The sequence below is a fragment of the Grampus griseus genome (assembly GCF_964374135.1).
Source record: "Grampus griseus genome assembly, chromosome: 3".
Lineage (NCBI taxonomy): Eukaryota > Metazoa > Chordata > Mammalia > Artiodactyla > Delphinidae > Grampus > Grampus griseus.
In genome coordinates this window covers 74,960,288-74,983,995 of record NC_139019.1, presented here as the reverse complement: position 1 = coordinate 74,983,995, position 23,708 = coordinate 74,960,288, and the positions used below count along the sequence as shown (strand labels likewise).

At 34.8% G+C, this 23,708-nt stretch overlaps 1 protein-coding gene across 3 annotated transcripts in view; it reads left to right on the top strand.

Annotated features, from left to right (window-relative positions):
- ARB2A (ARB2 cotranscriptional regulator A) overlaps window positions 1-23,708 on the top strand; it is a 419,560-nt gene that overhangs the window by 161,034 nt on the left and 234,818 nt on the right. For all 3 annotated transcript variants that reach the window (XM_082651759.1, XM_082651758.1, XM_082651757.1), the window contains one exon: window positions 6,528-6,746. In XM_082651759.1, the coding sequence (XP_082507885.1) occupies window positions 6,528-6,746 (219 nt within the window). The remainder of the gene's footprint in view (window positions 1-6,527; window positions 6,747-23,708) is intronic.

Below are 23,708 nucleotides of genomic sequence, written 5' to 3'. Positions count from 1 at the left end.
TGTGTCCATAGGGTTCCCTGTATCCACTTAGGCATTTTGATCTGTCACTGACTGGGCAACAGTTGTAACTTGTTACTTCTTTTAGTTTAATGTATGTTTGTGTCTTTTTATGAGAATGAGAAGCAAAGAATATAAAATATTTCATAATGCTGTAGTATTAAATCATATTTCTGCCATTTATAATGAATGGTAAATGTTTTTATAATGCTATTGTACATATGGAATGCTTTGATAAATAAGATATTGATGATTAGAAAAGAAATTTGTGATATTTAAGCAACATAACGTTCTAAAGCCTAGGAAAAGTTAGAAACAGAGCAGGTGATAATGTGAGTAAGTGCAAAGTAAATGTTTTAAAATAAATAGCACTTGGTTGACCTGATGTCAGAACCGGAGACAAGGGTGTGTGTTTGTCAATATATCCTTCATGTTTTACAGACTCCTAAGGGAACAAGGGAAGATACAATTTCACCTTTTCTGTGCCAAAACATTTTAATTATATCTTCTTCCAGCTACAGCGGTTCAGTAACCAAGGAGCTGACATTGATGCATGTGTTGATAAAGCTGCAAACATTCAAAATGAGATTAACAAAGATTTTGAGCAAAGGGTGACAGCTAATTTTGCACAGTATTCTGCATCTAATTCAGGCCAGCGTAATAATAGAATATTTTATAACTGTTTTGTTATTCAAAAGGACTTTTATGATGCATTTGTGTTTGTGGATATCTTTGTAGCATACTCAAAAATTATCCTATGGCTTAAAACTATTTGCATCTGTGTTATAATGCTGAAACAATATTAAAGGGGAAAAAACCCTCTTATAATAAGTTTTTTTGTAATTGTACTTTATCCTTTGGAACTCTTTGCATTTACCTTAATTTATCCCGGTACACTAGCTAGGGAAGGTATAGAGATGGCAAACATATATTTTCTAATATTGCTTAGTATGCACTAATACAATGACCAAGAAAAGTTATATTCGACTTATTTAATTAATGAAACTGTAGTTTCTTTATGTTCTTGAGCTTCTTTGAGCACATTTCAGTGTATTTCTTTTCTCTTCTATTCTCTACTTGAAAGCAGCAGACAGTCTTCTTTCACTTTTCTTTTTGTTTGTGAAATTTTCTTTTCTTTTTTTTTTTTATCCACTCTCTTCTCCATCTGCTTTCACTTTTGTTTGCTTGGGCCGTCTCTCATCCCAACTTGATAATGAGGAATGCAGTGTGACCCTGACCTCTATCAGCCCATGCATGACCTTCTGACTCTACCATATAACCTTTGACCTTCTCTTTGACAGGTTGATTAATTACCCTGTGTTATGATTTATGAGTAAGTGCTATGTAAAAATAATAGACAACAGGTGGTCCTCCGAAAACTTTTTGTGGCATGTTTTCTTTTACTGACTAACTTGATGAGCTATTTGAAGTTGGAAACTTATTGGGTAATCTATGTTGGTTCACATTATGGTATTTTTATACCGTGGAACACAACATTAGAATTTAGGGAACTACAAGTCAAAGCATGGTCATGACAGACATTTTACAAAATATTAGCAGGGTGCTGTTACCTAAATGCAGTTGGGAAGAAGCACAAAACAGAGTCAAGTGACATTTCAGGCGTTTCAGTCCCAGGTCACGTCTTGAGAAAATTGCTGAAATAATGGAGGGGGCATTTTTCAAGCAGAGCTGCAGCTCCAACAGCTATGTTTACTTTAACGCTTCACTAGTGACTTCTGATTGGTTGTCATGACCTCATCTCACTGTTGCACCTAGGATGTTGCAACAGTGACATATACATACCCTTCTTGAGAAAAAGATGAGAAGAAACACAACATACATCTTTCAGAAAAGATGAATGGACAGTAGTAGATATAGTTTATAGATAAGACACTTTGGGTTTCATTTCCCTTGAGGATGGGCACCTATCTTCTTTCAAACCCAGCAGATAGAATGCTGAACGTGAAAAATGTGATTGATAAATCTGTGTAAAATGATCTCTTACGGAGCCTTGCCTGAAGACCAAAACAGATAGTTCCGTAGGTCAAAGGATTATACTCTGGCCCCTGACCTCTTTGGTCACATGTGGCTTGGCAGTATTGGCAGGTTAATATGTAGAGCTGAGTACTTTCAGCTGATTTTTTATGTAGCCAACCACAAGAGATTTGAAAAGATGTAGAATTTGCTCCTATTTTCCGATTTCCTTATAATTGGTAATTAATAGGCAAATTAACTTAGATAAATCCTCAGTTTTGGCAAGGTTTCATTGGGGTCAAAAGTACATTCTGTTTCTGGCCAGGCATTTTAAAATTTTATCTATTTGTAGTATCTTCTCCATAAGTGCATTTCTGTACTGATTTAATTTCTTAAGCAAGATTTCCTCTTTGGTTCTTTGTGTTTCGCATCACCTGTCTGTTCTAGACCCCTGACCTAAGCCATCATTTGTTGATTGAATGATAAATGAACTATTATTTATTAGTAAGTGCATCTATAGACTTCAAAGTAAAGGAGGCCCAGAGGCCTGTGTATTCTGTTTAAATCACAGCAAGCACTGTGATGAATAAAATGCTACGTCAAGCAGTAAAATTTTGGGAGTTTCTGATTAAGATCCCATGGTTTATACCTTATAAACACAGGTTTAATAATGAAACTATAGTTATAGCTACAAAAGGGTAGAAAATAGGATGAGGTAAATTAAAGAGCTAAAGCTTACTTTTACCAATATCTGTCCTCTTGATCACCTTGATCTTCTATTAGACTGTGCGATCAAACATAAGAGTTAATTAACAACTTTATGTATGCTTTGTCCCTTGAAATGTTGGATATTGGAATTGATTTGGGTGAATCATTACAAAAGATGCCAGAAGTTTTATTTATTTAGTTGTAGAATGTTAGATAATCAGTTTGATCACTTTATCTTGGTAAAGATAACAGAACTTTCCATGTGCATTTGAAATGACCAAAATTTTCATCGTAGGAGAAATTTAGCATGCTTAAGGAATAATTAAATTAAAAATACTTCAATATAAAATGTTTAATGTTCTAAGCATTAATTATGGAGATCTCCTTTGGAGTGGCAGTGCACAGTTCTTTTATGATATTATATTTGACGCCTGGTTATATAGAGTAGTTTTATAAAACTTTATGGGTACATTTGTTAAAGGTTAAACTAGGATCTCCTCTTACTTATTTCTGTGTGTACTGATTGAGTTACTTGGGATAGAAAGAATTGATTTTTTAAATGGTGTTTATTCTCTTTGTTTAAGATATAAATTGATATCATTCTATTTAAAACAGTTAAGTTTAACTTCTGGTTTGTGGTCTGCTTTGTTTACTCTGACTATTTACTTTGACTCCTTAGTTTACATATATTAATGTTAACATGGAAAAGCTCTTTGTAGCTTTATTATGTAAAAGGATTTTTTGGACAATGTTTACATGTGGCAGAGAAAAAGAGGAACAGATGAAGTTTTACTACATATCTTTAGGTGGGATAGTTAACTTTATTTTGTTGCTCCAGCTTTCTCCTACTCATAAAATGGTTATGAATGGTCTCTGTGAATATTGCATTAATTATCAGGAAAATTTTATTTGAAAAATGTAAGTTTTTTACAGAATGGTAATTGAATTTGCAACAGAGACATTTATTAAAATTAGCTCTCATTTCCACAGAAAATGTTCCTGAATATTTTTTGATTGTTATTCCATTAATTAAATTTGCAGATGAAATATCTAAATGATAAAATATTTTCTGAATAAATCAAACGTTTAACGAAAAGCATTCATTGTTGAAATTTATATGATAAAAATTATTTAATTGATTTATATATTCATGATTTAAAAATAGAATCATTTTTCATCTGTTGATGCCTTGGTGAAAAATTGACATCATGTCTTTATAAAATTGGAGAAATGAGTCATGTAATTTTCAGTTACATAATCGATAACTTAGACAAATACTACTACTTTGATGATTTATGTGTTTCTGGTTTTTATACTTATTTAGATGGGACATATCAAATTTCATAGTTCATTTAAAATCAAGTAGGCACAATAATTTCTCAATCTATGATTTGCAAAAATTAAAGTAAAAACTTCTGCTCAAATAAATCTGGCATTATGCAAATATTATTTCTAGTGATTAAATTATAAACTAGGGTGATAGCTTTCTCATTTTTGGTGACTATAAATTTTGTCTAAAGAATTTACCTTTATTTGGAGTTTATTCATTGTGCAAAGATGATGTTCATGTTTTATCAATTTATTAAAGTCCCACTTTGTTACCTTGAGTTTGAAATTTTTCATATTATCATTAAAATGTAATATATCACTATTTTCATCTCTAAGAACTCTAAGATTCTGTTTTGGTCTTGCTAACCCTAACTCTTGTAAGTATGAAAGGCTGTGTGTGTGTGTGTGTGTGTAAAGTTCAGTTCACTCAGAGAAGGCAGGGAAGAAACATGACAGGAGACCACTTACTCACGGTAGAGAATCTAGTAAGGAGGCAATTTTCTTTTTGGCCTATGGTGACCTTTTTTGACTATGTTCCTTACACCAGAGGCAGTGTACTGAATGCCTCTATTTCAGCCTGTTTAGCAGAGTGCAACAGTGTTCTTTAACTTACTTTTGGTGGGAGGAGAAGTTATAGCTGAAATTTGAGAAGGGCGTGAAAAGTTGTAAGAGGCACAAGGAAGAGGGGTAGGAACTTCCTTCAAATGTGATTTTAATAACTAGTCAAGTGTGTCCAACTGTAGAAAATCACCGAGTGACAATATGTCTACCTGACAGTGATCACAATGAATTACAAGACTTTTGAATAGCTATACAGATTAGAATAAAGCAGAACCAAATAAAATATCTTTTGTTGGTAAAACTTTGACTTACCAGCTAAGAAACTTAAAAAAACGATCTTGTCTTGTGTTTTGTTAATGAACATTTAAATTTAAAAATTTGTAAAGTGTTTTATAAGCCTTTCATGAACAAGGTATGAAAGGTTTTATTTAAACACATATTGAGGAATATGTGGTATTTTGTTTATCAGTTTGGTATATATTATTCTGTAGTTTTCATATGTGTAAGACAACTATATCTTAATTAACAGCCCTATCACTAAAATCAAAACTTCAGTGATCTTGAAAATCTCCAAACCATATCATGGTTTTAGACAATAATATCAACTGATTGGGGGGAAACTGAAACAATCCCAACGAAGTTTGTATGTAGTTTGTGAAATCAACTATTAGAAAAGCCAACAATGTGTAGCAATGTAGCATATTTACAAATAAGGACAATAGAGTCTATGCTTAATATTGGCTTGTATTACTGCTCTCAGTTTTTTTTTTTAATTATCATATGTTTGGTTTGGCAAAAAACAATTAAATTAAACTTGATGTAGAAGATTCTACAGTTACAGTTTTGGGAAAAGTATGTACTTTTTTTTTTTTTTTAGTAAGGATGAGAATTTTTTAAGCTTTATTTTTAAGAGCTCTTATTTTTTAAACATAATATAACGCATGTTTTAAGTATGACCTTACAAGATTTTACCAGACAAAATAGGGCACCCACAGTACAGAATTGAATAGAAAAGACAAGATATAAATAGCTTCAAAAATATGTGTGGCTTGTCAGTGGTAATTGTTTATCCTTCTCTATTTTCTCATGGTTAGATTATTCCATCATTTACAATATAAGTGCCAAAAGTTTCTTTAATTATAACTATAGAAAGGTTTGCCTTGCTAGAATTAAGTCAGACAGGAAAACATGTTTTTAAAACTTTAAAAAAAATATAATAGCTCAATAAGCTGTATTTTAAATTCTGGAACTTGTTTCCTGGTACTAGTTCTTAATAAAGAGAAATTTTTATGGTAGTTGAAAAATAAAAGAAATTTCAGGATTAAAAACTTGGTTCCATACATTACAGTAAGACATTATTTTGTTTTGTGATTTGTGTGCCTTCCTGAAAGAAGAGAGGTGAAAAGAATCCAGTATGCATAGGTAGACATTCTGTGTTCCTGATAATAAAGACTTGTAAATCTGTAGGCTGTTTACTCCTCTTTAATTCCTTATTCTTTTTTTAAGTTCAAACAAATAAAAAATACTCATTAAAGTGCAATTGTAAAGGAACAGAAATCCAGCAAAATGTGGTTGGAATTGTAAACTTCAATTTCAGAGGTTATTTTCTCAAAATATGTATTATAAATATTAATGTGGTTTGAAAGTGTACTTGCTATTTGATAATTTATTTGAATCATTTTGGGGGTTCTTGGAGATCTAGTACTTTTTTAATTTAAGCTTTATTATTTTAATGTGTTACAATTATGTCTTTTTGATCTTATAGACAGTCTATGCTTATTTCTACACACAATACATAATTTTAAATCACTTTCTGTTGGAGAAATTAAAACTATATTATAAAGGAATATTTTAGTGAATATGTAACTATATTAAATCACTGAGATTTTAAGAACGTTTTTATGAATTGTAATGATTTCTAATATTAAATTATGCTGCCTTTTTTGCTTTCAAAACAGGAAGGATATGGAGTAATAGTACTGAATCCCAATGAAAACTATATCGAAGTAGAAAAGCCGAAGATACATGTACAGTCATCTTCTGATAGTTCAGATGAACCAGCAGAAAAACGGGAAAGAAAAGATAAAGTCTCTAAAGAAACAAAGAAGCGACGTGATTTCTACGAGAAGTATCGTAACCCCCAAAGGGAAAAAGAAATGATGCAGTTGTATATCAGAGTAAGTAATAAGCAAGATCATTACTTTCCTTCATTATTTCCTTTTCCTTTTTTTTTAAACCACAACAGCAACTAACATTTATTGAAAATCTTCCATATGTTCAGACCTGTTCTAAGCAATTTTACATTCCTTTTCTTTATTTATAGTTTATTTTCTTAAATTATTTTGTTTATTTTTTTTAAGTGTTAATTTTTAAAGATTTATTTCCCAAGGGTGTTATTTGAAATGTTTTCTGTTTTTTATTCAAAGTAACAAAACGCATTCTTATTTCAGTGTGATATTTTATTTAAGTCTCAAAATCAATTAATAATGCACTGTACAAACATCAGTCTTCGTCTTGGGTGGTTATAGTTTTAATGCATTGTTTTCCTATGAGCAACCATCCATCCACAGTTTCTCAGCCTAACTTCTGAAGGCTGATGGAGGGAGGAAGAGTAATTAATATCTTAATAAATATTTAAGCTAGAATAGTTTAGGAATAGTGTAATGAGGGAACTCTGTCCTTTGCTCTTTTCTTATCCAGTGAACCTTTGCACTTTGTAATGCTAGCAGCATGGGATCGTTATAGCAGTGCTGCCCAAGGAATTCTAATTCTATAGGGGGCACAAACAATTTTATTTGCCCTTTGACACATTCTGCTTGATATACCACTGTGCATTATATATATATGACAGATTCATGCAATTTTCAAAGCCCTTATTATGGGTGCTAGAAATATAATTTAATAGTACAGTATGTCCAAAATGCTATTGGGTAAGTAAAATAGTAAATTGATATGTTCTTCAAAAGTGAGCAATTCAGAACATTTAAATATAGACAATTTAACATTTTATAAATTATACTGTGAGATAGTAATAAAGTTTCAGATTATTCAACTTGAGCTATTTTTACATTTACTTTAAAATTCATTAGTAAAATATTTCATACCACCTTTGAGGCAAAATATGTAGCTTTATAAGTTATTTTCTTTATTTTACTTCTAGTTCATGGCATAATCGCTATACTTTTGGGAATTGTACTCCAGACATTCAACACATTTGATTATAGGTCAGTCTGTTGAGTAAGTTAGGACAGTTAAGCAGCATATAAATTCTCAGGATCCCCCCAAAATATATCCAGATCAAGACCACCTAAAGCGTGTCATACAATGAATCAAGCAAAAGTTAGGCAGATTACAATATTTAAATGTGTGAAAAGCATCTCACTATTTAATATATTGTTTGAGAAACAAAAACAATGATTAGATTTGGAATTCATAAGTAGCTTGTTCATGTAGTTATATTACTGCCTTTCTTTGCCATGACTGCATCAGGGTCCTGATGTCACCTTCTTCTCTATTGGTTGTCCTGAGCTTCCTAATTAATATGATCCAGTCTGTCAACCACCATCTTAAGATAGAATTTAAAAAAAAATTCCCCCTTATATCTGGATTCCAAAAATGAATTGTGTAAGTTTTTGAAATATACAAATCACTCGCAATATTCAGTTTTCTATGTAAAATGCAAACAAAAAGTGATTTTGCGTATTAAGTTTTTTACTTCTTAAACAGTTTCTTTTATTTGCCTATGATATGTACAGATTAATCATCCATTTCTGACATCTGTCTTTTAAATTTTATTTCTTTTCTATTTTCTCTTTATCATGTCACTATTGCTTTAATTTTTCTCTTTTGTTCTCTTGTATGTGTGCATTTTCTTTATTCTTTTTTCACGTCTGTTTTGTTTATTTCTGCATCTATTTTTTTCTTGTACCAAGGGAAAAAAATATTTTTATGTCACTTCATTAAGATCTACCTTTCCCTTTGTCTTTTTTTCTTTGTTTTATCTCTTCTACACTCCTGCTATTTTTACTTCTTATCATGTCTTTTTGCCTCTTTCTTTCTTGTCCCATTTCACTCGTCTAGGTTTTCATTGAAAGCACTAAGAGACAAAAATAGACTCATGTAGATAACACAGCTTTATACCTGATAGTCTTGGTTATGAATGTTATTTTTCTTAATAAACACCCTTTCTCTTAAAATCTTCCAGAATTGTGCAAAATAGCAGAGCTAAGCTGACACTCTTCAAACATACTTCTAGATAGTAAGGCATGATCCTGTAGTGGGAAAGAGAATAATGGTTCATCTTGTGTCAGGTGCCTTAATCCTTAGGTAATTTTGATCCACGCAAGAAGTGACTTCTAGTACTCTCCTTTCCTCTACATATCTCCAAATATGTATTTGTAATTTTCAGACACAGAGCGTGTATGTGATGAGGATGAATTAACTTTTATTTATATACTTCTTAACCATTTACATTTTGAAATCAATCATCTATTCTTTGGAACAACCGCATGAGCTAGGTAAATCAAATAATTTCACCCTTATTTTATAGTTAAAGAAACTGATGCATAGATGGTACATTTTTGTCTAGGATCACAGAACTACTAAATGATGGAACTAAGTGTTAAAACTAGTGCTTCTGATTACTGTAGATTCTTGCTCTCTTTCCTCTTTACCACATTGTTCTAACTGGTTGAAAATAAAATATGTATCTGAAATATGAAAATTAAACCAATTATAATAAAAGCATGATATGATACAGTAAACTACGTTTGATGATTATATAGATTTTTGACCAGTTATCATTTAATGGACACTAGTAACTGTCAGTAAACAATTTATTTAGTATGTTTATAATATATAAATAATAATGTTAACACATTGACCAGGCGATTTTTGCAGAAACTAGTGCCTGTGGCCGCAATACATCTCCAGTCAAAAATGTGTTAAAAAATTTAATATGATCAGTAATACTGATCCCATTTTACAGATGAGGAGACTAAGAGTCAATACTTAGTAAATTTCCTGAGGTCACATAGCTCTTAACGTAAGGTCCATGGGGCAGGGACTTAGTCTGTTTTTTTTCATTGCTGTAACCCAGAGCCTAGAACAGAAACATAATAATAAATATTTGTAGAACAGAGCCTTCATAATAATTTTTTATTTGATAAATAGGATGGTAGAGCCAGGATTAAAATCCCAAACTACTACTGCTTTCTCTAATATGTCTTGCATTATTAAAGTATACTACTTGATCTTCTGTGAGGAAACATTCAAAGAAACCAAAACGAAGAAAAATTACATTGTTGATCCCCTACCTAATCCAGTAACTGAGAAGACATTCTGAAAATTAATGATAAAAAATCGGTTTGTGGCTTCCCTGTTGGCGCAGTGGTTGAGAGTCCGCCTGCCGATGCAGGGGACACGGGTTCGTGCCCCGGTCCGGGAAGATCCCACATGCCGCGGAGCGGCTGGGCCCGTGAGCCATGGCCGCTGAGCCTGCGCGTCCGGAGCCTGTGTTCTGCAACGGGAGAGGCCACAACAGTGAGAGGCCCGCGTACCGCAAAAAAAAAAAAAAAAAAAAAAAAAAAAAATCGGTTTGTCATGATTTATTTGATACCTTGATTGACCTATACATTTTCATCTGAATATATAAAAGTGAGATACCCTATTTTCTTTTTTAGCTATATCATCATGATGCTAAAATTATGGATGAAAATGGAAATATTTATGCCAACCTATTGCTATTTCTGTTTTACACACTTGCTCATAAGAGTACAGCCAGGCTATTGTACTTGCTCTACCCTGTATACACTTTGTGCTTTATGGAATCTGTAACTTTGCTTTTCTGTTCTTTCCCTTAATTCAGATTCTGTCCATGTTGTAGTGCCCAGCTGAAATCCCACTCATCCACACCCATCATATTCAGTGACCTCTCCTTAGTAACACTGTTGGGAGTTGTCATGATTAGTTAACTTGAATGGAATTTATCATGTTCTATCTTGAGCTATCTCTTCTGTCTCATAATATTATTATCAATTTATCTTTCATGCCTTTCCATTATAGCCCTACAATCCTTTGAGCATGCTTTATAGATTTTGGAATTGCATATCAATCCTTATGAATAAGCAGATAGGAGCCAGTTTTTACAGTAGTACAGTGCATACTGCAAGAAAGTCAGGAACTGATGCTAAATCTACTAACTAGGATCCAATCCCCAGGAAGGAGACTAAAGCAAAAAGACTAGGCCTTAGTCTAGGGATACCTAGATAATGTGACTTGCAGCATAGGAATGAGGGTTATTCTGGTATCAAACTGTAGCATAAGAGGACAAATATTCAGACTAAGGAAGAAGATCAGTAAAAGGACTTTATAGTATGTAGGTGGAATATGGGCAAAAGTGATTTGATGCTGATCTATGTAATGTGTTAGAATTGCTTGAATATATCTTCCCTAAGAAACTTAGTTGTGGGCTGTAGTGATAGGAAGTAAAGTAGAGGGATTAGACTTAGAACGTTAAAAAAAATAAAACTACTAGAAGTGGAGGGGGAAGGGAGATCATATGGCCACAGAAGGAAAAATCCAAATGTGGAGGAGACATTTAGAGAATAGGAATCTTGGCAGAGCCTGGCATTACACATTGAAGATACTCAAATATTTATGGATTGATTGCTTGTTGACATCCATCAAAAAACTTATTCCTTAACACGCAAGATATTTGGTGTCTAGTTTTCTGACTGATTTTTTTCAGCATTCATGTGAATTTTTGCAATTGTTCAGAAACAGCCAGCTCTGATAAACTGAAGCTTTCTTTTAAAAAAAATCTGTTTTTGATGCTCTGACTTGGACTATGTCCAAAATATTGCTGAAGGCTAATAAATATCCTTTCTTCTCCTCTGTACCTCTTCTTTTCCGTGCAGATGCCACTGGAAGTCATTTCTATCTAGTGATTTAGCAACCAAATTCAACTCACTCATATTTCACTCAATGATTGTTTAATCTCTGAAACCATTTTATTTTCCTAGAATATTCAAGTATTTGACTTTTCTTTCTCTGGCATCCAGTAAATAGCCAAAATCTCCTGTGAAATTTTTGCAAATATCTAGTATACACCAGCAGAAATAAAGTAGAATCGAGGCCTAAAACTTTAAGATTAGCAAAGTATAGTTTTATTTTACCTACTAAATGAGTCTAAATAGATGTGACTAACTATTGGATTATGTAGCACATTTCTGATGCATTAGGAGCAGAGCTTGAGAGATCAAAATACTTCGTCTTTCATGTGGCAACTTTCCTTAACTATGAAATAATGTACTTTCTGGCATATATTATGGCTTATTAAGGGGATTGATTTGGTCTAGGCAATAAACATCATGTCAGACATGCCTGGCAGGAAAACCTGCTTAATATGTTTTGTAATAAGATGGAACTTTTTGTTCTCGGAAACATCTGCCAACTGAATTCAAGAGTGAAGACAGAAAATGTCATCAATTTAGTGGTAATCCTATAAATTTAGTTTCTTTTTGAGCAACACACATCAAGACACACAAAATTCCCAGTGTTAATCACCACTGGTATAGTACTTTGTAAAACGATGAAACAAAAACATTTTATTTTTATATAATGTGTTAATTAATTCATAATGAATTTTAATATTTCAACTGATAAAATTTTAACAAGCATCTTGCCAACAGATCATTTTTTAAAGCATCTGTTTTTTAATGTGTTGGGTTGAGAACTGAGTCAAATGGCTAAATATGTACATATATTCTTTTTAAAAACATATTTCAACCCCCATAATAATAGATACACTATGTTTTTCCCCTTAGACCACCAGGGGCTGCTGCTGTTCATATTGAATTTTGTTTTTCCTCAGAAACTGAAGGCACCAATCACACTATATTTTTTCTTTCTTCCTTTTTTTTCCTTAGCCCAAAATCTTTTAAAATATAACTAGAAAGAAAAAATGAATAGACTTAGCTAGTAACTGAATAATCAATATAAGAATGTATTATTTTAAACATTTTCTATATTCTAAGACATCTACATTTTTCCAAATAAACTTAAAACCTATAGTCATTGAAGGCAGATTGTGATAATAACTCTTTTTATTTCCTATTTTTAGTGCCTGTATAACATTTAGAATCATATCCTTTGCAGAGAGATAGTGTGGAGATGAGGTTAGAAGTACAAAGTCGGATAGACCTGAGCTTGAATCTCAGCTCTTCCACTTAATATAGCATCACCTCAAACAAGTTAACTTCCTTATGCCTCAGTTTTTTTGTCTGAAAAATGGAATGATAATAATATATATAAAGTGAACATAGTATCCGACACATAGAAGTCTTGGGAATTCTGGGCCAATAAATACCATCCTGTCTTCTCTCAAGTTCAGAATCAATTGAGAAAGAATCCGATTTCAAAATCCCCTTGCAACTTTTGGTACCTTGTACCAAAATAATACCCCTGTCTTACCCTCCTGGGTTTGAAACCCAGTGAACACTATAGCATAGGAATCAGACAGAAGGAGATCAAAACATCAGCTTTGCTAATTGATGTAGTTCAACTGGAAAATGTGGCTTAGATCTGTGGCTAAGTTCAGACTTCCTAGTGTATTTCCCCCTGAAATGAATTTTCACCTTTCCTCCAAACATCCAGTGTGCCTTTAACATGGTAGAAAGCAAGCTGGAATGCATCCTTCCTGCAGCAGATCATTGTTATTACTACTTGCATTTTCTAAGAACTCAATACAGTAATATTAAAATATAATCATTAAGTGTTCACTAAAGCATACGTTAGTTTCTTCATTTTAAGGTTTTCATTTAAAAGAGAAGCTCTGATCAAACCTAATTACAGAGAAGGTTTCCATAAAATTGTAAAGCTTTGAAAGGGCCATAATTCTATTTCAAATCATCAGAAATTAATCTTTGTATTTTCATGTTTCATGTTACCAAAGCCTGGTAAACACAGTAGACTTTTTAATAAATATTTGATGAATGCATATTTGAATAAATGCTTGCTAACATGAACCTACAAAGCAAAAGAGACAGACCCTTCACTATATAGATCTACCCTTTTATATTGACTAGCGTGAGGTTGAAAGAACTGTGAGACTACGTATATTATGTCTAAACAACTCTAACACTCAGAAAATTAGTGTATTGTTCTCTAAATTCAACTAACAGCCATTTTTAAGTCTACCAAGCATTCTTTGGATGTGGTTAAAAACAAGTCAAAATGAAGAATTAGAAATAAGTAAAATAATTAGATATTTAGATTTATAACAGAAATTACAGAAAAGACCAAAGCTCTGCATTTAGGGGTTTAGATTGGCCACTGACGAATTTTAGTGGGGGGATTCTGCCATAAATATAAGGTAGTGGAAAGAATAAGAACTTTAGGATCAAAAAGGTGCATGCTGTGTAACCTTAATTCTCTCGCTTACAAGCTGTGACTTTAGGCAAGTCACCTCTCCTCTCTGAGTTTCAGTTTCTTCATCTGTAAAATAGGGATATTCATAGCTATTAGGCTGTTGTATGGAATGAATGAGGTAAATTAATGTGTATGAAAACAGCCAGTGGGATACCTACTATTCAGTATATCCCCTTTCCTTTCTTTTCCCTCCTTATTCCCTTTCCCTTAGGAAATATGGAGAGAATTATGGCCAGATGACATCTGTCCCAATTAGTTTACATTCAGTGCTTCTCAAACCTTTTGGTCTCAGGACCCTTTTTCAAATGCTTAAACATTATTAAGGTCACTAAAGGGTTTTTGTTATATGGGTTACATCTACTGATAGTTTCCATAAAAAGAATTAAACCTGAGAAATTTTTAAATATTTATTTTAAAATAACTAATAAACCTATTATATGATGACATAAATAACATATTTTTATGAGAAATAAGTATATTTTCCAAAGCAAAAAACACATAGTGAGATGTGTGACATTTTTTAAGTCTCTTTAATGTTTGGCTTAATAAAAGAGAGCTGAATTCCTACATTCATCTTGTGATATATTGTCTTTATTGACATTTATGAAGAAAATTTGGCTTCACACAGATATGCATTTGTATAAAGAAGGAGTGTTTTGGGCTTCCCTGGTGGCGCAGTGGTTGAGAGTCCGCCTGCCGATGCAGGGGACACGGGTTCGTGCCCCGGTCCGGGAAGATCCCACATGCCGCGGAGCGGCTGGGCCCGTGAGCCATGGCCGCTGAGCCTGCGCGTCCGGAGCCTGTGCTCCGCAACGGGAGAGGCCACAACAGTGAGAGGCCCGAGTACCGCAAAAAAAAAAAAAAAAAAAAGAAAGAAAAAAACTTTGAAACACTCCTTTTCGCGGACCGGGGCAGGAACCCGTGTTCCCTGCATCGGCAGGCGGACTCTCAACCACTGTGCCACCAAGGGAAGCCCCTAAAAGGTTTTTCAGATAATTATATATATTCTTCTTTGATGCTATACCAACATTCAACAAAAGGTAATAGTTTCTTAAAGATTGGTTGCTGTGTGAATCTAAAACACATCAGTGAGCATTGCATACTCTGTTTTATGGAAATCCATTGGTCTTTGTTGTACTTTGAATGGATCTTTTACCCATGAATGACTTTATAACATCTTGTATTGGTCATTTGGAAAATATTGTTTCACTGAGCTATACAGATCTTCCAAATGTTGACATATTTTATTATGTAGTATCAAAAATTCCTATTACTGTTCCTACCAATCTCATCCACAAAGCTTTTAAGAATTGAAAAACTATCAAGCTTATCAAGGAGTGTACAAGTTGCCCAAAATTTTAATTTTATCAAGAAAGCTCAATTTTTATCATTAGCGACAAATATTGTCAGTTGTTTTCCTTAAACTGTCAGGCTTTGTTCATTTTCAAGAAAATGGCTTCCAAATGCCCAAATCTGAATCATAGTTTGTTTCTCAGTCTTACAAGTAAAGATGGTGTTCCATTAAAAAAGTGGCTGCTTTAGCTCACAACTCAATTAATTGCCCAACTAGTTTTTCTCCAGACAACCATCATAACATAACTTGGTTTGCAGGTGCTTTATGCGTTCCTTCTATTCATCACTCAGAATATTAAACAGACATATGCTCAGGGGTTGAGATTTAATAAAAGTAGTTTTTCTGCTTCATCAACATCTTTAAGCAAACTTTCTTTCTTTTCCCGAGTATATGGTAGTGAATAATACAATGACTACTAGAGTTTAGAACCGCTACAGTGATCTGTGCTAATTCACAACAGTTTTATTCTCCATTGTTTTCAACTGTTAATGCAAATGCCAACACAGTGAAAAAGACAAATAATGTCTTATTATTATTATGCAGACCCCCTAAAAGGGTCTCTGGAAATCCCAGATGTTTGCTGACCACATTTCTAGAACCATTGGTCTACATCTCTTTTCTGGAGTAAGCGTAGAATCAACAAAAGCAAGCAGTTTAGATTAGGATAAGAACCATTTCTTTTTCAGTTCTTGTTTTAGTCAGTATAAAACTAGAACAATATGAGCAGCTATGTAACCTGAAATAGAGAAACTAGAACAGAGTAAGACTGGTTTATTAAGGCATTTGGTGCTATCCAGTTTGAAATTTTCTCATCTGGACTCAGTGAGCATTATGTCCAGACTGCTTCACCTGTTCTCTGCCCCGTGTCATCCCCCTTCATTGAAACTAACATGTCAAGTCCACAGTGACCAGGTCAGTGGAATTTGAGGATTTAGAATTTGTTTTCTACTGCTCTTCCCCAAAAATAAAAGACCCTGGAGAATCACATGCCCATTTTGGGTTTTAGCAACTATAGCTTTCATTTCCTTCTTTTCCCTAAAATGAGTGGCCTCTTGCTTCCCAGGAAAGCTCAAATATTTATCCCTGCTATCCAGCTGGGGTCTATTTTATTACCATATTCTACTTGTTCTTTACCGGTGCTATCTCTCTGTTACTGGTGCTGTCTTCCTGTTTTATGTTTTCTTTACTTTGGATTAGAATGATTCTAGAGTAGTTAAGAACTGGGTTTCTGGTGTTTGGCAATGTGTGTACTGGATTTTGCAAATAGTATTCACTCAGTAAATATTAGTTAGAGTTATTGTATGTAATATCGTTGATTTACAGTCCACTTGCACCTGTCATTGACTCTCTTTCCATTTGTGAAGCCATGCTGCTCTTAGCTCTTCAAATTGGGTTCCTCTTATTTCTTGTCTAAGAAAACATTTGACAGTAACTGTCTAAAATACAGTTGGATTCACCATGCTTCTATTTGGCTTTGATCATGGATCACTTTGGTCATGTTCACAACTTCCACCCCCTTCTTGGGAAAAGGGGGCAATTTAAGACCCTCTGACCCCAACTCCTTTCCCCCTTGTGCATCCATTTGTATAGTTAGAAGTAGTTGTCATCATTTGTTTGTTCGTGTAATCCTCATAATTGTCTTATGTATTACCCTGACTTTACAGATCCTTAAATGAGACTCAGAAATGTAAATAGACTTACTCATAGTTACATATCTAATAAGAGTAACTAAACCAAGGTTTGAGCCCAAGTCTGTCTGACTGCAAAGCCTCTGTTTTTCCCACTATACTACATTGCCAATAATGAACATTTCCTACAACTGATTCTCTAAGATTTCTCTGTGTGTATGTGAAATATATATACATGAGTGAAAGGATAAATGGATCTTTCTTGGATTGCAGGCAATTGCTGTAATCAGAATAGTATTTCCCACATGCAACAGTTTATTCAAAGACCGTACTTAGAGGATTACAATGGTTAGATATATTGGGTATAGAATTTGCGACCCACATACTCTCCTTGAGGGTAAGACACCCTTACACATTTCTTTTTAACATCTTTATTGGACTATAATTGCTTCACAGTGTTGTGTTAGTTTCTGCTGTATAACAAAGTGAATCATCTATATGCATATGTATATCCCCATATCCGCTCCCTCTTGCATCTTCCTCCCACCTTCCTTATCCCACCCATCTAGGTGGTCGAAAAGCACTGAGCTGATCTCCCTGTGCTATGCAGCTGCTTCCCACTAGCTATCTATTTTACATTTGGTAGTGTATACAAGTCCATACCACTCTCTCACTTCGTCCCAGCTTACCCTTCCCCGGCCCCGTGTCCTCAAGTCCATTCTCTACATCTGTGTCCTTATTCCTGTCCTGCCCCTAGGTTCATGAGAACCTTTTTTTTTTTCAGATTCCATATATGTGTGTTAGCATATGGTATTTGTTTTTCTCTTTCTGACGTCACTCTGTATGACAGACTCTAGGTCCATCCACCTCACTACAAATAACTCAATTTCGTTTCTTTTTATGGCTGAGTAATATTCCATTGTATATATGTGCCACATCTTCTTTATCCATTCATCTGTCAATAGACACTTAGGTTGCTTCCATGTCCTGGCTATTGTAAATAATGCTGCAGTGAACACTGTGGTACATGGCTCTTTTTGCATTATAGTTTTCTCAGGGTATATGCCCAGTAGTGGGATTGCTGGGTCATATGGTAATTCTATTTTTAGTTTTTTAAGGAACCTCCATACTGTTCTCCATAGTGGCTGTACCAATTCACATTCCCACCAGCAGTGCAAGAGTGTTCCCTTTTCTCCACACCCTCTCCAGCATTTATTGTTTCTAGATTTTTTGATGATGGCCATTCTGACCAGAGTGAGGTGATACCTCATTGTAGTTTTGATTTGCATTTCTCTAATGATTAGTGATATTGAGCATCTTTTCATGTGTTTGTTGGCAATCTGTATATCTTCTTTGGAGAAATGTCTATTTAGGTCTTCTGCCCATTTTAGATTAGGTTGTTTATTTTTTTGATATTGAGCTGCATGAGCTGCTTGTATATTTTGGAGATTAATCCTTTGTCTGTTGCTTCATTTGCAAATATTTCCTCTTATTCTGAGGGTTTTCTTTTCATTTTAATGTTTCCTTTGCTCTGCAAAAGCTTTTAAATTTCATTAGGTGCTATTTGTTTATTTTTGGTTTTATTTTCATTTCTCCATGAGATGGGTCAAAAAGAATCTTCCTGTGATTTATGTCATAGAGTGTTCTTCCTATGTTTTCCTCTAAGAGTTTTATAGTGTCTGGCTTTACATTTAGGTCTTGAATCCATTTTGAGTTTATTTTTGTGTATGGTGTTAGGGAGTGTTCTAATTTCATTCTTTTACATGTAGCTGTCCAGTTTTCCCAGCACCACTTATTGAAGAGACTGTCTTTTCTCCATTGTATTTTCTTGCCTCCTTTATCAAAGATGAGGTGACCGTATGTGTAGGGTTTATCTCTGGGCTTTCTATCCAGTTCCATTGATCTATATTTCTGTTTTTGTGACAGTACCATACTACCTTGATTGCTGTATCTTTGTACTATAGTCTGAAGTCTGGGAACCTGATTCCTCCAGCTCTGTTTTTCTTTCTCAAGATTGCTTTGGCTATTCGGTGTCTTTTGTGTTTCCAAACCAGTTGTGAAATTTTTTGTTCTAGCTCTGTGAAAAATGCCTTTGGTAGTTTGATAGGGATTGCATTGAATCTGTAGATTGCTTTGGGTAGTATAGTCATTTTCACAATGTTGATTCTTCCAATCCAAGAACATGGTTTATCCCTCCATCTCTTTGTATCATCTTTAATTTCTTTCATCAGTGTCTCATAGTTTTCTGCATACAGGTCTTTTGTCTCCTTAGGTAGGTTTATTCCTAGGTATTTTATTCTTTTTGTTGAATTGGTAAATGAGAGTGTTTCCTTAATTTCTCTTTCAGATTTTTCATCATTAGTGTATTGGAATGCAGGAGATTTCTGTGCATTAATTTGTATCCTGCTACTTTACCAAATTCATTGATGAGCTCTAATAGTTTTCTGGTAGCATCTTTAGGAATCTCTATGTATAGTGTCATGTCATCTGTAAACAGTGACAGTTTTACTTCTTTTCTAATTTGGATTCCTTTTATTTCTTTTTGTTCTCTGATTGCTGTGGCTAAAACTTCCAAACTATGTTGAATAATGGCAGTGAGAGTGGGCAACCTTGTCTTGTTCCTGACCTTAGTGGAAATGGTTTCAGTTTTTGACCATTGAGAACAATGTGGCTGTGGGTTTGTCATATATGGCCTTTATTATGTTGAGGTAGGTTCCCTCTATGCCTACTTTCTCAGAGTTTTTATCATAGATGGGTATTGAATTTTGTCAGAAGCTTTTTCTGCATCTATTGAGATTATCGTATTGTTTTTAATCCTTCAGTTTGTTAATATGGTGTATCACATTGATTTGCGTATATTGAAGAATCCTTGCACCTCTGGGATAAACCCCACTTGATCATGGTATATGATCCTTTTAATATGCTGTTGGATTCTGTTTGCTAGTATTTTGATGAGGATTTTTGCATCCGTATTCATAAGAGATACTGGCCTGTAGTTTTCTTTTTTTGGTGACATCTTTGTCTGGTTTTGGTATCAGAGTGATGGGTGCCTCGTAGAATGAGTTTGGGAGTGTTCCTCCCTCTGCTATATTTTCGAAGAGTTTGAGAAGGATGGGTGTTAGCTTTTCTCTAAATGTTTAATAGAATTTGCCTGTGAAGCCATCTGGCCCTGGGCTTTTGTTGGTTGGAAGATTTTTAATCACAGTTTCAGTTTCAGTGCTTGTGATTGGTCTGTTTATATTTTCTATTTCTTCCTGGTTCAGTCTCAGAAGGTTGTACTTTTCTAAGAATTGGTCCATTTCTTCCAGGTTGTCCATTTTATTGGCATAGAGTTGCTTGTAGTAATCTCTTATGATCCTTGGTATTCCTGCAGTGTCTGTTGTTACTTCTCCTTTTTCATTTCTAATTCTGTTGATTTGAGTCTTCTCCCTTTTTTTCTTCATGAGTCTGGCTAACGGTTTATCTATTTTGTTTATCTTCTCAAAAACCAGCTTTTAGTTTTATTGATCTTTGCTATAGTTTTCTTCATTTCTTTTTCATTTATTTCTGATCTGATCTTTATGATTTCTTTCCTTCTGCTAGCTTTGGGGTCTTTTTGTTCTTCTTTCTCTAATTGCTTTAGGTGTAAGGTTAGGTTTTTTCTTTGAGGTGTTTCTTGTTTCTTGAGGTAGGATTGTATTGCTATAAACTCCCCTCTTAGAACTGCTTTTGCTGCATCCCATAGGTTTTGGGTCGTCATGTCTTTATTGTCATTTGTTTCTAGGTATTTTTTGTTTTCCTCTTGATTTCCTCAGTGATCTCTTGGTTATTTAGTAGTGTATTGTTTAGCCTCCATGTATTTGTATTTTTTTACAGATTTTTCCTGTAATTGATATCAAGTCTCATAGCATTGTGGTCAGAAAAGATACTTGATATGATCTCAATTTTCTTAAATTTACCAGGGCTTGATTTGTAACCCAAGATATGATATATGTTGGAGAAAGTTCCATGAGCACTTGAGAAGAAAGTGTATTCTGTTGTTTTTGGATGGAATGTCCTATAAATATCTGTTAAGTCCATCTTGTTTAATGTGTCATTTAAAGCTTGTGTTTCCTTATTTATTTTCATTTTGGATGATCTGTCCATTGGTGAAAATGGGGTGTTAAAGTCCTCTACTATGATTGTGTTACTGTCAATTTCTCCTTTTATGGCTGTTAGCATTTGCCTTATGTATTGAGGTACTCCTATGTTGGGTGCATAAATATTTACAGTGTCATATCTTCATCTTGGATTGATCCCTTGATCATTATGTAGCATCCTTCTTTGTCTTTTTAATAGTCTTTATTTTAAAGTCTATTTTGTCTGATATGAGAATTGCTACTCCAGCTTTCTTTTGATTTCTATTTGCATGGAATATCTTTTTCCATCCCCTCACTTTCAGTCTGTGTGTGTACCTAGGTCTGAAGTTGATCTCCTCTAGACAGCATATGTACGGATCTTGTTTTTGTAACCATTCAGTGAGTCTGGTCTTTTGGTTGGAGGATTTAATCCATTTACATTTAAGATAATTATCAATGTGTATGTTCCTATTACCATTTTCTTAATAGTTTTGCTTTGTTTTTGTAGGTATTTTCCTTCTCTTGTGTTTCCTGCCTAGAGAAGTTCCTTTAGCTTTTGTTGTAAAGCTAGTTTGGTGGTGCTGAATTCTCTTAACGTTTCATTATCTCTAAATATTTTAATTTCTCTGTCAAATCTGAATGAGATCCTTGCTGGGTAGAGTAATCTTGATTGTAGCGTTTTCCCTTTCATCACTTTCCGTATGTCCTGCCACTCCCTTCTGGCCTGCAGAGTTTCTGATGAAAGATCAGCTGTCAGCCTTATGGGGATTCCTTTGTATGTTATTTGTTGCTTTTCCCTTGCTGCTTTTAATATTTTTTCCTTGTATTTAATTTTTGATAGTTTGATTAATATGTGTCTTGGCGTGTTTCTCCTTGGATTTATCCTGTATGGTACTCTCTGCTCTTCCTGGGCTTGATTAACTATTTCCTCTCCCATATTAGGGAAGTTTTCAACTATAATCTCTTCAAATATTTTCTTATTCCCCTTGTTTTTCTCTTCTTCTTCTGGGACCCCTACAATTCAAATGTTGGTTTGTTTAATATGTCCCAGAGGTCTCTGAGACTGTCCTTGATTCTTTTCATTCTTTTTTCTTTATTCTGCTCCCCGGCAGTTATTTCCACCATTTTATCTTCCATCTGACTTATCCGTTTTTCTGCCTCAGTTATTCTGTTATTGATTCCTTCCAGAGTATTTTTAAGTTTAGTAATTGTGGTGTTTATCAGTGTTTGTGTGCTTTTTAGTTCTTCTGGATCCTTGTTATATGCTTCTTGTATTTTCTCCATTCTCTTTCCGAGATTTTTTGATCATCTTTACTGTCATTACTCTGAATTCTTTTTCAGGTGGGTTACCTATTTCATCTTCATTTATTTGGTCTTGTAGGTTTTTACCTTGCTCCTTCGTCTGTAACATATTTTTTTGTCGTTTCTTTTTTTCTTTTTTGATGTGTGCTGCTGTATTCCTGTCTTATTGCTTGTTTGGCCTGAAATGGCCAGCACTGGAGTTTGCAAGCAGTTAGATAGAGCCTGGTCTTGTGCTGAGATGACGTCTGGGAGGCCTCACTCCTGTTGATATTCGCTGGGGTCTGAGATTCTCTGTTAGTCCAGCATTTTGGACTCAGAGCTCCCAGCACAGGAGCTCAGGCCCAGCCTCTGGCCTGGGAACCAAGATCCTGCAAGCTTTGTGATGCAGTTAAGAAGGAAGGAAAGGAGGGAGCGAGGGAGGAAGGAAGGAAGGAAGCAAGCAAGCAAGCAAGCAGTACAATATCAAAGAATAAAAACAAAATAAAATTAGAAAGATTAAAAATTATATTAGGAAAAATTATAATTGAGGGCTTCCCTGGTGGCGCAGTGGTTGAGTCCGCCTGCTGATGCAGGGGACACAGGTTCGTGCCCCGGTCCAGGAAGATCCCACATGCTGTGGAGTGGCTGGGCCCCTGAGCCATGGCTGCTGAGCCTGCGTGTCTGGAGCCTGTACTCCTCAACGGGAGAGGCCACAGCAGTGAGAGGCCCACATACCGCAAAACAAACAAACAAACAAACAAACAAAAACTATAATTGAAACAACTGTAACAAGGTAAAATAAAACCATGACAGAAAAAGAAGGGGTGGGGGGAAACAAACCAAAAGGAGAGAACAATAGCAAAGTATAAAGAATAAAATAAAATTATAAAAAAGATTTTAGGAAAACTAAAAATGTATATGAATCAACAAGGTAAAATAGAACCCCAATCTAAAAGAGGAAAAACGGAAAGAAAAAAAAAAAGCCTTGGCTATGGAGGCAGAGTTTAGGCAGGGGGTGGAACTTAGGCAGGGGCGGGGTTTAGGGTGGGACAGGGCCTAGGTGGGTTGGGGGGTGACGTTTGAGCGTGGGGCGGGGCCTAGGCTCAGTACCTATGCATCCAGCGGAAGCCCTTGGGGGTGGGGCCTAGGCAGGGCGACATTCAAGCACTGGACAGGGCCTCTACTTAGGACCTGCGTGGAAGGGGAAAGGCAGCATGTGGAAAGGAGGGCCTCTGGAGTGTGGGGTTCTGGAGTTTGGAGGTAAGGCCCTTAGTGAGGGTGTGTGGGTGGGGTTTAGGCCCAGCGTGTTGGAGGCGGTCTCCTAGTGTAGAGGTAGGGCCCTGGGTGGGG